Genomic DNA, 16,532 nt, shown 5'->3' on the forward strand with positions numbered 1-16,532 from the left:
AAAGACTTCACCTGTAGTCTGTGGAATAGAAATAGATGATATAAAGACATAATGAGCTAGTGATAAACAATGATAACTCAGATAAATATAGATATGATTAGGGTTACATGTAACAAATACCTTTCCAAGGGGTAATAGAAGAACTTTGTGAAGACAAGTCTGCATCAAGCAAAGAATTTGGTGTTGGGTGTGAATTGTCTAGGCAAGATGAAGGGTGTAGTCGACGATGATAAGTCAAAAGTGGTGGAGGTGGAGCTGTGGAAGGAAAGACAATGGCGGAATCCCCAAAAAATAGAATTTGTAAAACCTCATAAATGCCTAGATGTTCAGCAGAGGAGGATGTAAAGTAGGGTAATCGTTAAAGAAAGTAGCTTTGGCGAACATAAGGTACCATTGGAGGTTAGGTGAGTAGCATCAGTATTGCTTATGTACCCTTAAGAAACCAAGAAATACACATTTTTGAGCACAATGAGCCAATTTTTTGTTTCCTGGAGTGGTCTTATGGACAAACAAGTGCTTCCAAAAAGACACATGGTGAAAGAAAGAACAAGGGTGGCTGAGAAAACAAAACAAAGTGTGGAATCTGACTTTAAATGGTGGATTAAGTCATATGGTAAATCATATCACAAGATATGAGTATAGTGTCCCCCCAAATATGCAATGAAACACGTTCTTGTATGAGTAGGTTGCGAGCAGTCTCGCGACATGCCTATTTTTCAGCTAAAACAAACTGTTATCCGTCCCCCAAATTGAGAATTCTTACTCTAAGAACTCAGGGCTATGATTTCTTAATATCGTCATTTTCTTGAGGTTTTCGACAAACTACTTTGATTCTCTGTTCAAGTTCAAGTTGGGTTCTCCAGTTGAGGTTTTCTTTTGACGCTCCGTTTAGATTTCAGTCGCTAGAGTTAATTCTTGGATTTGGAGATTTGGATAATTTGTTGCCTGAATTTGCCAGCTCTGATCAAAGCCTTCTCCGGTCGATTTCCGGCGATTAGGAGGACCCACTAGTCAGCTTGAAACAATTACTCCAAGGAGGAAATTCAAATGGTATCCATGGCTATTAGAATTGTGGGTTTGAGGGTGAGTTTAGTGTTGTCCTTGTTGGGGTGGTTGCGTGAGGGTGGTGATGGCTATTTGTTTAATGGGGAAGAAGAAAGTGAGGTCCACATAAAAAAATAAAACAATTTCTTTTTAGGGCTTTCACACGCTTAAATTTCCATGGGATGCACCTCTGTTAAGTTGAAGTGTCTAGATGGTCACAATGGAAGTTGGGGTGTTCAACTGCAAGTAGAGTCCACGATTCCAAGTTAAGATGTCTATCTATGTATTCTGCCTTCAAAAATATTCACAGGATTCTAACAAAACAATTTCATTTGAATGGTTCTCGATAGACGATAGGAAGAGATGATAGATGCTTCTAATTTTCAATTAGAGACTTATTCATTATCATCATCTGCAGCTTCTACTTGTTTGAAATACAAAATAAGGTTTTCCAGTTAATTGTTTAAAGTGAACTCCAATTTTATGCTTTGAATTTTTTAGGTTATTGCTGTGCTGGTAGGAGGAATATCTATCCTGACTGGTCATATTACAGCAGAACAACTTACCAAATTCGTATTATACAGTGAATGGTTGATTTATTCTACATGGTGGGTAGGGGACAATTTTTCGTCATTGATGCAATCTATTGGGGCAAGTGAGAAGGTTTTTCAATTAATGGATCTTGGTTCTAGTGGTAAATTCATTGACAAAGGTAAAAGTATTTTCCAAACTAGCTTCTTGTTTCACTTACGTACACTCTGTATTTATATACGAGTATCTTGGTGGGACAGGACATATTCACCCAATAAGTTTAAAAATACATTCTGTAATGGTAGCAAGAAATAAATGTATAAACCTTTTTGTCTTTTGTTGTTTAGATTTTGGAGTCCTGTATGTTTAAACATTTAAAATGTGATGAGAATAGAACATTTCAGTTGATATAGCATTAAAAAGAAAGTAATAACTGATTCTGTTTTGTGAAAGGGATATTATCTTGAGATGGTTCAAAAGACAAACTACGATGTGGAATTTCACATTGATTTTTTGTAGTACAATTATTTTAAAATGTCACTTTTTTGCACATTTGGATTGGAATTTCCAATGCTTGTTCTTCATTTGTTATGCTTTCCCTTTTTACTCCTTTGGTTGCTTATAATCTGTTGGCTACATTGTCTCAGTTATAAAATTTTAGCTATTAATTGGGTTTAACAGTACTTTTAGGGGTCGTTTGGTAGGAGGTATTAGGAGAAATAGTCCATGTATTATGCATGGTATTATTTAGTACTATGTTTGGTAGAATTTTTGGGCCTAAGTATAACTAATCCATGGATTAGTTATACATCCTACATGGTATTATAGGAGGTATTACTAATACCTTCCATGTAGTGGTCGCCGACTTCAATCTTCAATGGTGGTCGCCGACTTCGAACACCATCCATGAAAAGCCGGATCAGATTTGGATCAGGGTAGTGGGTTTACCCCTCCAACTTTGGTCCCAGAAAGTCTTCCGAGAGATCGGGAATTTCTGTGGAGGTTGGATTCGTACTGAAGAAGAGACAGCTTCGTAATCACTTGAAATGGGCAAGGTTAAAGGTGAGAGAGGTGATGGTGATTCTGTCCCTAATTCAGTACAGCTGGTTCATGAGGGTTTGACTTTCAAAGTTCAGATTTGGGTGGAGACGCCTGTGAGGGTGGTTTCCGATGAGAGAACTCCGGCTGTCCCAAACAACCAGAGGTCCAAAGTTTTGATTGGGTATAGAGGGGATGAGAGCGTTTTAGCCTTTACAGAGGTTTCTGGACACGTGGGTTCCTCGTACGATCCAGCAATTTTGAAACAACCTGCTGTACCAGCATGTGAACCTTTGCAACGTTCAACAACTCCTAAGAAATCCAAACATGTAAGAAAGGGCGGAAAAATGGGCCCGGATGTGCTGGCACAATTCATTTCAAGTGGGCCTCTCATTGAAAACCCCTTCACTCAGTTAAATGATCCAATCACTGCAGAACTTGAAGCCATTTCTATTCCTCCATCAGCTTCAAGGTGCATAAAAATAAAAGGGACAGAACTGGAAGAAAATGCGATGGAGAAGGAAGCTCATACAGAAGATAATGTTGATAGAGAAACAGTGGAAGTGTCAGACAAGTGCCCAGACCTCCCTGATTCGCATTTACCTTTGGAAAACTATTGCTTTCAAGAACTTAACTCACAGAGAGGTGAAGAGAACAACTCTTTGACAACAATTGAAGATGTAGTCCCTTTAAACCAACGTAGTCCAGAGGAAGAAGATGATTCAGATTTTGACGTGCCGATTTGGATCCATCAGAACATCATAAAATTAGCCAAGGATTTCGGAGTAAACATTAAGGGATGCAAAGAGGAAGCTACGAGGCTGTTCATGAAGATCGATAGTATGAGACAAAATAACACTGACAAGGGGGGGAAGAACTTGAATTCAACTTCAGTAGTTAAAGGCTCAAAAGAACTTAAGAGTCTAGAATGTGGGAGCAACTTCAGTAGTAATGGTACCAGAAGCAGGGGGGGTTACACATTAGCTAGTGATAAATGACAGTCAAGATAATTTCATGGAATGTGAGGGGCCTGAATCAGGCAAATAAGAGGTGTGTAATCAAGAATCTAATCCAAGGGTGGAAGGCTGATGTTTATTGCTTCCAAGAGACCAAGATCCAAGGGGATGTGAGAAACATTATTAAAGATTTATGGGCAAACAGAGGAGTTGAATTTTGTCAACTTGAAGCTAGTGTTACTAGAGGGGGCATCCTAATTCTTGGGGACGGGAAAGTTTGGACAGGAGAGGTTAGCAGTGTGGGAGCATACTCTATATCCTGCAAGTTCACAGGTAAAAGTCTTGACTTCACTTGGGTACTTACTGGCATCTATGCTCCAAATAGTAGAGAAGAAAGAGAAGAAGTTTGGTGGGAAGTTGGGTCAGCTAGAGGTCTGTTCAATGGCCCTTGGGCAACTTGTGGGGATTTCAACACAGTTAGATTCCCCTCTGAGAAGAAAAATTGTTCAAGAATCACAAATTCGATGACTGACCTCTCTGATTTCATTGAAGATATGAGCTTGTTGGACCTTCAATTAGCAGGAGGAAGGTACACATGGAGGAAAGGGGACAAACATGACATTGCTGCTAGGCTAGATAGGTTTCTAGTGTCTGATGAGTGGAATGGAGCCTTCAAAAATATCAAGCAATCAATCCTGCAAAAGGTCACTTCTGATCACTCTCCAATTCTATTACAATGTGGGAATTGGGAGCCTGTGAGGTCCTATTTTGAATTTGAAAATTGGTGGCTGCGGACTGAGGGTTTCTTGGATAGAGTCAAGGAATGGTGGAGGTCTTTTGACTGTGAAGGAAGGCCAGATTTCATCTTAGCCTTTAAGCTGAAGGCACTTAAAGTTAAGTTGAGAGAGTGGAGCAAATCAGCACAAGGAAATTTGGCTTTACAGAAACAGAACATAGTCAATCAACTTGCTGAATTTGAGAAAGTCCAGGATCAAAGAGCTGTTGGGGAAGAGGAGATCCACTTAAAAGCTGAACTTCTGCTAGAGTTTGAAAATATAGCTAAATATGAGGAGATTGCATGGAGACAGAGATCAAGGGTCAATTGGCTGAAACAGGGCGACAACAACACCAAGTTCTTCCACAGAACTGCCAACTCACACAGAAGATACAATAATATTGATGAGTTAAATGTGGGGGGTGAAGTAGTCAGGAATCCAGAAGACATAAAGAAGGAAATTATAGCTTTCTATCAGAACTTATATTCTGAAACAGAAACTTGGAGACCTTCAGGTGGGTGCAGGATGAATCACAAAATTAATGCTGAAGATAACTTCATGCTTCAGAAGGAATTTGAGGATCAAGAGATATGGGATAGTGTCAAACTTTGTGCTAGTGACAAAGCTCCTGGTCCTGATGGTTTTACCATGGCCTTCTATACCCATTGTTGGGAGGTTATTGGAAAAGATGTGATTGCTACAATCAAGAACTTTCATGAGAGGTTACCGTCTTTGAGAAAAACTTCAACTCTACCCTATGTGGCTTTAATTCCAAAAAAAATGGGTGCTAAGGAGCTCATGACTTCAGACCCATTAGCCTAATTGGTAGCGTGTACAAGATCATCTCCAAAATACTCACCGAGAGAATCAAAATGGTTATGCACAAACTGGTGGACCCCCAACAGTTGGCCTTTATAAAAGGGAGACAAATAATGGATGCCATTCTTATGGCAAATGAGTGTGTTGACGCTAGAACTAGAAGCAGGTCCCCGGGCATCCTATGTAAGCTGGACATTCAAAAAGCTTATGACCACCTCAATTGGAAGTACCTGTTGGAGACTCTTTCTAAAAGGGGTTTTGGAGGTAGATGGTTAAGATGGATGATGTTTCGCATCAGCACTGTGAAATTCTCAGTTTTAATAAATGGCACTCCTATAGGTTTTTTCTCTTCACAGAGAGGTTTAAGACAAGGAGATCCATTATCTCCCTTTCTTTTTATTATCGCTATGGAGGGGCTAAAAGATATGTTGAAAATCGCTCAAGAAAAGTCGTGGCTGAGAGGTTTTAGGGTATCCAGTAGAGTGGGGGCTGATCTGGAGATTACTCACTTACAATATGCAGATGACACTCCTGTCTTCTGTGATGCTAACAAGAACCAACTCAAGATTTTAAGGGTAATCTTCGTTCTTTTTGAAGCTATCTCTGGGCTTCACATCAATTGGAACAAGAGTTTCTTGTATCCAGTAAATGAAGTCCCTGATTTACCCTCTCTTGCTAGGATTTTGGGCGGAAGGACATGAGATCTACCAACTACATACTTGGGGATGCCCTTGGGAGCCAGAGCCAAAAGCAAATCTATAGGCATTTGGAATGGGGTGATTGAAAAATGTGAAAAAAGGTTGGTGAATTGGAAGAGCCAATACCTTTCTTTAGGAGGAAGATTAACACTCATCAATAGTGTTTTGGACTCTATGCCTACATATATGATGTCACTTTTCCCTATTCCTGATGGTGTTATTGACAGACTTGATGCTTTGAGGAGGAATTTCCTATGGGAAGGAAATAGTGAAACCAAGAAATTCCATTTGGTAAAGTGGGATACTCTGATTGAGAGTAAACAGGCAGGGGCAGTGTTATGAAAGGTGCTCGCCATTCGCCTTTGGCGACAAGGCGAGGCGAGGCGAGGGGTCATTGCCTTTTTCCGGCGAGGCGAGGGGACTTCAGAAAGGCATGCCATGGCGACGGAAAGGCGTAAGATGACGTACTGTGGCGATATAATAGGTGTCGCCTTTTTATTTTATTTTATTTTTTTAAGGTCTGACTTAATAAATAAAAGCCAAAATTAGGGTTTTTTTGGGTTTTTTTTGCAAACTTGACCTTCGCAAGACGCTCCTCCTCTTCTCCTCCTATTTCGCGATTGCTGCTCCTTCGTGAAGACTTCTTCTTCGCGAATCGTAATCGCGACTGCTGCTCCTTCTCAGGTACAAAATCTTATCTCTAGTTCTTCTCTTCTTCTCTTCTAGTTCTTATCTTCTTCTCTTCTTTTCTTCTTCTCTACTCTCTAGGCTCTACTCTATTTTTTTTTTTTGGTGGAACTACTCTATTTTTTTTTTTTGGGTGGAACTACTCTGTTTTTCAGTATTTAGAGTTTGAGACTATGCTTGGTTCTGTACTTCTGTGGTAGACTGTAGTGCTCTGCTCACTGGGCTGGAATCTGCCTATATTTTAAAATAAATAAATTTGATCCTTCTTTAATTATTTCTTCCCTACTTAATTTAGTTTTATACTAATTAATATAGTATTTATTTGTCCATAAATAGTGAATTCAATGACGTGAGCAGTGTTTTGGACGGCGAGAGGCAACAAAAGGCGACAAGGGCCTGCCTCGCCACGCGGTGAGGCGCTCACCTTTTTGAATTGAGGCGCCAATTAATACAAAAAATGTAAAATATTTAATTGCATATATAAATATCCAAAATCTCAATAACAATAACATTCATTAGCAATGTCCCTCTTTTTGTTAGCATCTCACGTCATTGAATTCACTATTTATGGACAAATAAATACTATATTAATTAGTATAAAATAATTAAAGAAGGATCAATTTTTTTTTAAAAATATAGGCAGATTCCAGCCCAGTGAGCAGAGCACTACAGTCTACCACAGAAGTACAGAACCAAGCATAGTCTCAAACTCTAAATACTGAAAAACAGAGTAGTTCCACCCTAAAAAAATAAAATAGAGTAGTTCCACAAAAAAAAAATAGAGTAGAGACTAGAGAGTGGAGAAGAAGAAGAGAAGAACTAGAAGAGAAGAAGATAAGAACTAGAAGAGAAGAACTAGAGATAAGATTTTGTACCTGAGAAGGAGCAGTAGTCGCGATTGCGATTCGCGAAGAAGAAGTCTCCACGAAGGAGCAGCAATCGCGAAATAGGAGGAGAAGAGGAGGAGCGTCTTGCGAAGGTCAAGTTTGCAAAAAAACCCCTAATTTTGGCTTTTATTTATTAAGTCAGACCTTAAAAAAAATAAAAAAATAAAAAGGCGACGCCTATTGCATCACCACACCATGTCATCTTACGCCTTTTCGTCGCCATGAAACGCCTTTCTGAAGTCGCCTCGCCTCGCCGGAAAAAGGCGATGACCCCTCGCCTCGCCTTGCCTTGTCGCCAAAGGCGAAAGGCGAGCGCCTTTCATAACACTAGACGTGAGATGCTAACAAAAAGAGGGACATTGCTAATGAATGTTATTGTTATTGAGATTTTGGATATTTATATATGCAGTTAAATATTTTACATTTTTTGTATTAATTGGCGCCTCAATTCAAAAAGGCGAGCGCCTCGCTGCTCGCCTCGCCGCGTGGCGAGGCAGGCCCTTGTCGCCTTTTGTTGCCTCTCGCCGTCCAAAACACTAGGCAGGGGGGATGGGGATACATAATTTAAAACCAGTGCCTTATGATGAAGTGGCTGTGGAGATTTGCTTCCAGTGAGCAAGCTCTGTGGAAAGATGTAATACAGGCCAAATATGAAATGGAGGATCCCTGGATAACTAAAACGGTCACTAGCACTTACGGATCAAGCCATTGGAGAGCCATCAGAAACCATTGGCCAAAGCTCAGATAAAACTGCAGTATTAAATTGGGGAATGGTAGAAAAACCTCTTTTTGGGAAGATAGATGGCTAGAACAAGGATCTTTAAAAACCTTGTTCCCGGATATTTTCACCCTAAACCAGCAGCAAAGGGCCACTGTAGCAGAGATATGGTCAAATCGAGGGTGGAATATGAGCTTTAGAAGACCTCTAAATGACTGGGAGATCCAAAGGTTGGTGGAGTTTTACAAGGTCTTGGGGCAGTTTAAACGAACTATTGATGCACAAGATAGTTTGGGATGGCAGGATCACAATCGGGACAATTTCAGTGTTAGAAGAGCATACAAAAAACTTAATCCTTGTAACAGTCAGAGGAATGGGTGGCCATGGAAGTTGATATGGAAAACTAAAATCCCCTACAAAGTGTCTTGTTTTACTTGGCTCCTTGCTAAGCAGGCAGTTTTGACCCAGGAAAATCTATGAAAAGAAATATTCAACTGAGTCCTAGGTGCCATCTATGTGGTGAAGAAGAAGTAGAGACTGTCAACCATCTCTTCCTTCACTGTAGAATAACCAACATTTTGTGGAATGTCTTTATCAATCAGAAGGGCATGAAATGGGTTATGCCTAGGAAAGTTACGTAGACTCAAGTTATGGAGCAGTTATGCAAGCATTACCGGGCATAAAGAAAGATGGAAAATCATTCCAGCTTGTATCTGGTGGTCAGTGTGGAAAGAAAGAAATCTCAGATGCTTCCAAAACAAGAGCAATTCCATCCAGAAGATTAAGATGAACTGCTTAGTTTTGTTTCTTTTTTGGTGTAAACAGGAGTACATGGTAGATCTAGAATCAGTTAAAGATGTTTTAGGTTTCTTGTAAAGTTTGCTATAGGATTAAAGATCTTCGTGGTATTCTCCACAATTGTAATTAGGAACCTGTAATTTGTTGTGGCAGGTTCTGGTTTTTGTTTTGGAATAGAATACAAGTTGTTACCTTCTCAAAAAAAAAAATCATTTTATTTATTTTCTTGATTTTATGTTTTATATTTGTACTAGTAAATTTATTTAAATAAATTAGCTTACAAATTTTATTATTTAGAGAGAGTTGCTTGTTAATAAATAATTGCAATACATATCAATACAATATTTAAAATGTGAGTCGTTTAACATTTACTAATTGAAAGGCAAATATATCACCACCTGAAGTTTGTGATCTTAATGGAATATATTATTTGTTGGTTTATATGTGGTTTCTAACTGTTTGTATTTTGAACAATTTATAAATTGCATACATATTAAAACTACAACTTGCAATTTTTATATGTGAATGTAGATGTCATTTGATTTTACTATTGTTTACCGCCTTTTCAATTTTAAAGTAGATGGTCTATCTATTCTAAATTGAAAGTTGACGTTTTTAAGTGATTAATTTATTAAGATAACAATTGTTTGCCCTCAAATAATTCTAGTGAGTAAATAGCAAACATGACAAAATTGTTCTTCTCCTAGCTACTTAGAAGGCCATAAAAATATAATATTGTCCGACAATTATCTACCTTGACCGATTACATAAAATAGAAAATCTCATAATAATGCAAGGGTATAATTGGAAAGAGCTTTTTGTAGAGTTTTAATCCAAACACAAAATGAGGTCAGAAGCAATGAACCAAACACTTGATAAAAAATACATCATGTACTACTAATCCCTGCATTACTAATCCCTCCGTTACTAATCCCTGCATTACTTTTTTTTCTACCAAACGACCCCTTAGTACACTGCATATCCCTCAGGCAATCTGAATCTTCTAATGCCCAAAGTATATGTAAACTGAAACTAGGCACAAAATAGACTCACCAATGTAGGAGTGCATTCATCCTTTGGCTTTCTCCAGAGGGTCCAATCATGTTGAAAGAATGATTTTATGCTTCAGTATTTCAGTTATAGGAAATTGTTTTCCAATGCTGCAAATAGAATACTTTTGAGGGATAAGTCCTAACTCCTAACAAATACCATAAATTCCCTCTGTAGGCTTAAGTTTCTTAGAGAAGCTTTATGAAATTTGTCCATCTTTTCTAAGACATGACTTTTATGGAAGATGTTTTTCAAAGGTGACGATGTGTATATCATGGGGGTGAAGGGGGAAGCAGTGGTTTGGTATAGAGGTACAGATTGTTTAGGGGTTCATAAAAACAAGTGCTCTCAACTATAGATGGATAGAGTGTACAATCACTTTACTTCTGCTCATAAAGGACGTTAATTGCTCTTTGATGCAAAGTTTCATCCAAACCTTATTACCGACAGTTTAACATACCTAAATAAAAACTTTTGATCGGAAGTGTAAATTGCCCTTCAAGTGCAGCATGAAGTTAACTTATATAAACTGAAATAGCTCCATTTGTGCAACACATACTCTGAAAAGAATGTTTCCCAAATGCTGCATATTTTCATCCTGCTTTGTGGATTGTTGTAGGAGCCAAGTTGGAAGGATTAGCAGGACGCATTGAATTTGTGAATATTAGTTTCTACTATCCTTCAAGAGTTAAGGTATACTAATCTTTTTGATCTCTCAGCTTGTCGCTCATTATCCGAGAACAACTATTCCTCTTGACGAAACTCAAATACACTCTAACACTTAAAACCTTTTCTTATTTTCATCTGTGTATTAGTAGAACTTTTTTATCTGATAAAAGATGAAAATATTCATGTTCTCTGTCTTTGCCTCTAGTAAGAGGGAAATGGTCTTGTTGAAAATGTGTCCCATGATATTGCAGAAATAAAATAGCTAAGCTGCATTATCTCTAAAAGATTTCTTTTGCCGAAATTCAATTTATCAGTAACTAAACTTTTAGGATTTTAAATTATTGTTATTAGAGTCCTACGTGGCTTGAATTTAGGAGTTAGTTTCCTCTTTCTTTGTTATTTGAAACTTGCCAATAAGTTAGTAGCATAGTTTTTTATGTTGTAGTTAGAAATTAAAGCTACAAATGTATGTCTCTGAGTTGTTAATAAAATAATTCCCTTTGACAACATTGCACTACTTTATAGAGCCATTTTCTTGAGGGACCTGTGAGTGAGATGGATTCAAAAAATAGTTTTTCCCAAATAGCTCCTCCTGTTTTTGATGGGGGAGAATTACCAACTCTGGGCAGTAAGAATGAAGACTTATCTTGAGGTCTTAGCACTGTGGGAGGCCGTGAAAGAGGATTATGATGTTCTTCCATTGCCCAATAATCTCACGGTGGCCCGGATCAAAAGCCAAAAGGAAAAGAAAATTAGTAAATCAGAGGAGAAAGCAACTCTGTTTGCTGGGGTGTCTGCAACAGTTCTTAGAAGAGTTATGACTCTCAAATCAACATATATTTTTTGGGATTATTTGAAGAAAGAATACACAGGAGATGAAAGAATAATAGGCATGAAGGGTGTTGAATTTAATAAGGGAGTTTGAGTTGCAAAAGATGAAGTAATCTGAGACCGTTAAAGAGTACTCAAACCGACTTCTCGGCATTGTTAACAAGGTAACATTGCTTGACACAAAATTTAAAGATTCAACAATTGTTGGAAAAAATTCTTGTTACAGTGCTTGAAAGATTCAAAGTATCCATAACTACCTTGAAAATCACAAAAGATCTGTACAGGATTACCTTAAGAATTGCTAAATACGTTGTAGGCACAAGAGCAATTAGGCAAGGTGGTATTATTGAAGGAGCCTTGGAGGCCAACCACAAGACTCAAAGCAAAGGTAATAATGCAAGGAAAAATTTACCCACCTTGTCAGCACTATGGCAAAAAGGTAATCCTCCATTTAATTGTTTGAAGAGGCCAGATGCATAATGACAAAGCTTCAACCCGCTTGGTCATAAAGCTGTGATTTGCAAAAACAAATCTCAAAAGTATGAAGCAGATGTCCAAGTCACCAATGAGGAAGAAAAAGATGACCACTTATTTGTGGCAACATGTTTTTCAACCAAGAAGTCTAATTTTTGATTGATTGAAAGTGGTTTTACAAACCACATGATATATGTCACAAATCTTTTTAAAGAGTTCATGTCTGTGGAAATAAGAAAGTCCAAGTTCATGTACAAAAATAATTTCAGATGTCTTTTACATGCCTGCTATTGATAAAAATCTTTTGAGTGTTGGCTAGTGGATGGAAAAAGGATTTAAATTCTTATCTGAGACAAGTATTGTTGAATCTTTAATTCCACTAAGCTGGAGATTTTATGAGTTGAAAGGAGAGGTAGAAACTTTTCATTTTATCCTAAAGAAGATGAACAGAAGCCAGAATTTGTTCATATTCAAGTGCTGCAACTTGGATACATGGATCAAAGCTAGCTACTAGACCAAAGATAAACTGACAAATTTATTCACAAGGTCAGTTCCAGCCAAGACTCCAATCTATAATTCAGGATCCAAGGAGGAGTGTTGAAAATATGTCTCAAGAGAGTGCAGAAATAAAACAACTAGCTGCATTATCTCTAAAAGATTACTTTTTGCAGAATTCAGTTTATCGCGCAACCAGGTTCTAGGATTTTAAGTTGCTTTTATTAGTGTCCTATGTGGCTTGAATTTAGGAGTTAGTTTCCTCTTTATTTGTTATTTGATATTTGTAGATAAGTTAGTAGCATATTTTTCTATGTTTTAGTTAGAAATTAAAGCTATAAATGTGTGTCTGAATTATTAATGCAATAATTTCCTTTGACAACATTGCAGTATTTTCCTTCATTATTTCCCTAATTCCTTTGTTTAAAAACCAACTTGCCTCCTATGGCCATTTACAAAATTGAATGGGAGAAAATGACCTTTTTCAAATCTCTTATGTGTAAAAGGCAAGATCTCTGGTAAATAGGACGTAAAACTAAAAACAAATTTGTTAAGGACCTCAAAAAACCAATTTACCCGAAAGGAAGTGGCATCATCATTTTTTCTCAGAGATTAGTGATGCTATGCAAGGCTTACACTGCTGGTCACTTCATGCTTACTGGAATTGGAAATGTTTGACTACCCATAAATTGCATGTTTTTGGTTAAAATTAGAGTTCCCATTCCTTTATTCATTTCTTTCTTGTAAAGCATCTTTTGTAGCCTGTTGAAATTGATTTTGCATCCAGCAGTTCTTATATAGGTTGTCATCATGAATGCATACATGAACTTAAATAATTACAGTGCATAGATATGGTAGTTATGTTGCCCACTGCCTACCTTGTCTAAGAATTGTATGCACAATTTCCTTGTCTCAGACTATACTTTGGTCACTTGAAAATTTTGAGTATGAAACTGTTGATATTTTGATTGTGAACAACATCTTTATAGTTTCATTTTATCGTTGATTTCATGTATATTCTTTTTAGTTATTGTAGAATACAGAATTTCGAGGCTACAATTAGAAAAGCTTACACTTTTCCTACGGAACAGGTGCCGGTACTTCAACATATTAACTTCGTGGTGCATCCCGGTGAAGTAGTAGCACTTGTGAGTTCTTTAATTTCGGGCTGCCAATCTGAATATCCGAATTTTATTCTAGCTGCTAGATTCCATATTTATGCATGCAACTTCTAAGATCAAATGACATAATCTCGTTGTCCCATCTCATGTGACACTTTCTGTTCTAATCTGCTCCAAAAAAAGACAACTCTATATTTAAAAATAATTTAGCTTTAACGAGAATTGCCACAAAACACTATGACATGCTTAAGGCTACAAGTTTCAAAAGCCTTTGTTTCTTAAACTTTGTGTCTCCTCTAACACCTTCACATAAAAAGAGACAGAGGTATTATCATTTTACCCTTTCCTTTGGAATTGTGGAATTGCTTCCCTCTATGATCCTCATGATTAAATTTGTTCCTTTATAATTTCTCGAGAAGCAGGTAATTTGTCTATTATGGCCACAAGGGTGTGACACAAAATGGTTGCGGTTTGTAGAGTAACTTCCAGGTTACTTAGTCCAAATTACGTGTCTGGGAACGAGTTCAAGCATGCATCATATGAATTTGTTTATCCTACATCAACAAAACCTTCTCTACTTTTGAAGATAGACTGGAAAGCAAGCTCAGAGAATTGCTAAGTGGAAGTGAGAGACTCCCTTTTTTAGGAACTTAGACTACTACCTATGTTCTAGTAAACTCCACCTATAGCCTATGCCAATTTGTCTTATTCGGATGAGTTGCATTTCATTTTCCTTTTGTTAGTTTATTAGTCAGGGCCAAATTCTTCTCCCTAAAAATTCCTTATTTTCTTTCCTCAGCAACAATAACATCAACAATTGTGTCCTTAATCTCAAACAAGTTGAGGTCGCCTCTATGAATCCTCATTGATCATGTTTTTTTCCATTTAAATTCAACTCATATCATCATCATACCAAATATAATAAAAAGTAAAAGTAAATTAAATATATATAAATGATAATAATAATAATAATATATTAAAAAATCTCCATATTTTTACTGACATTTAAATCTATGATAAGTTCAAAATACTCAATAGAAAAGAAATAGGTTCAAAATCAACGTACTAACCAAATTAATAGCCTGTTTGACCAAACAAGCTTCTGGAAAGTCAAAAGTGTTTTTTTTCCCAAAAACATCTTATTTTAAAAGGTTGAGGTGTTTGACTAAGCTTTTAGGAAAAAAATAAGTGATTTTGAATAGTAGCAGAAGCTATAAAAAGTAGTTTCCCCATAAGCACTTCTGGAACATGGGCTAAGCACAAATTGTTGCTCTAATATTGCCAAAAGTACTTTCCCAATTGAGTAGCCAAACATAAACTGCTACTCTTCCAAAGTACTTTTTTTAAAAGCACTTTGAACAAAATACACATTTCAAAATAAACAAATTTCGGAAGCTTGGTCAAAATGCCTTAAAACCTATTTTCCAACTAGTAGATATCACTTCTACAATTTTTTTCTTCCATTGTGCCTTATCTTTAGCTAAGTCTTTATTGATTCCAAGAAATTGTAGGTCTTTGAAGACTCTACTTCATCTCTTCTTAACACCTTAACTTACCATACATATAGACTAGTGCAGCTATAGGCCAACACAAGATATGACCATACAATCTTAAACAACCTTCTCTCATTTTATCGTCAATTTGTACTACTTGAACACTCCGGTGAAGGTGATCATTTTTAATTTTATCTAATCCTATGACTCTACACATCGATCTTAGTCAACACTCATCTCATGGATATATTGGACTTTTTTAAAAACTGGTAACTTTAAGATATATTTGACTGTAACAGCCCAACAGTTTTTGAAACTGAATTTTTTTTAATGGTCCAACATTAACTACCATATAACATTGTTGGTCTAATAATTTTTCTGTAGAACATACCTTTCACTTTGGTAGGCACCATTCTAATACATGACACTACAAGAGCATTTCTCCGTTTAAAACATCTTGTTTTAATTCTACATTAACATCTTCATCTATCATTCCATTCTTCTGAAACGAGTCTAGATATCTAAATTCATTTTCATTTTTGGCACTGCAATCTTGTCTTGTCTTGCCTCAATTTCACTCTTCCCATGATGTCTAAACTTGTACTGCATGTACTTGTACTACTTTACTTATCCTAAAACTCCTTACTCTCTAAAGTGCTCCTCCATATGATCACAATCGAATACACAGAACCAAATAAAAACAAGTAAAGGATAGGATTAGAATAGAACGAATATATGTGTGCCTTCAGATTAAATAGATTTGTGTATATTCTCCCTACTATTTTTTATGGGTATAGAATTGTGTATATTTTTATTTCTCTATTCATTAATTTGAAACATGACTGAGAAGTGAATGTCATCTGTTGTTTAGGTTGGCCTAAGTGGTAGTGGAAAAAGCACTCTGGTGAACCTTCTCCTCCGGCTGTATGAGCCAATAAGTGGGCAGGTAATTCTTGTCATGTTTGATATAATAGTATATTGTTGAATTATGAAAATATAAAACAAAAGGGACCTCAATGGTAAAGTTGACTTAGGTCATGGGTTTGACCGTTTGAGTAGTGGAATGCCATTGATGCTTGTGTCAGGGTAGGCTGCCTTACACACTCTTCCCAGTACCCTGTGTGAACTCGTGATGCTTCGTGCATTGAGATTCCCTTCTTATGAATATACAAAATTGACCCTTCTTGGGGAATTTGCAGATGCTTAGATCATACTATTAAGAAGCCTTGAGAAAAGCAGTGACCTTTTGTTCCACCTTGCTTTCTCAAATAAAAAGAACTTCTTTTCCTAACTACTTGTTTTGGATTTGAAGATATGTATTGATGGCTACCCGATTAGAGATTTGAACATCAAGTGGTTAAGGGAAAGAATTGGATATGTGGGGCAGGTTAGCCTCATATACTATTATCCTAATTTGAGTTTTGTATGGCTTTATAATATCATGTTA

General features: G+C 36.9%; 1 protein-coding gene across 1 annotated transcript in view; it reads left to right on the top strand.

Moving 5' to 3' along the window:
* LOC125862655 (ABC transporter B family member 26, chloroplastic) overlaps window positions 1–16,532 on the top strand; it is a 32,912-nt gene that overhangs the window by 14,732 nt on the left and 1,648 nt on the right. The window contains exons 10-14 of the mRNA XM_049542776.1: window positions 1,546–1,756; window positions 10,622–10,695; window positions 13,563–13,619; window positions 15,957–16,031; window positions 16,398–16,472. Of these exons, the coding sequence (XP_049398733.1) occupies window positions 1,546–1,756; window positions 10,622–10,695; window positions 13,563–13,619; window positions 15,957–16,031; window positions 16,398–16,472 (492 nt within the window). The remainder of the gene's footprint in view (window positions 1–1,545; window positions 1,757–10,621; window positions 10,696–13,562; window positions 13,620–15,956; window positions 16,032–16,397; window positions 16,473–16,532) is intronic.

Source organism: Solanum stenotomum, chromosome 4 (genome assembly GCF_019186545.1).
Source record: "Solanum stenotomum isolate F172 chromosome 4, ASM1918654v1, whole genome shotgun sequence".
NCBI classification, from domain to species: domain Eukaryota; kingdom Viridiplantae; phylum Streptophyta; class Magnoliopsida; order Solanales; family Solanaceae; genus Solanum; species Solanum stenotomum.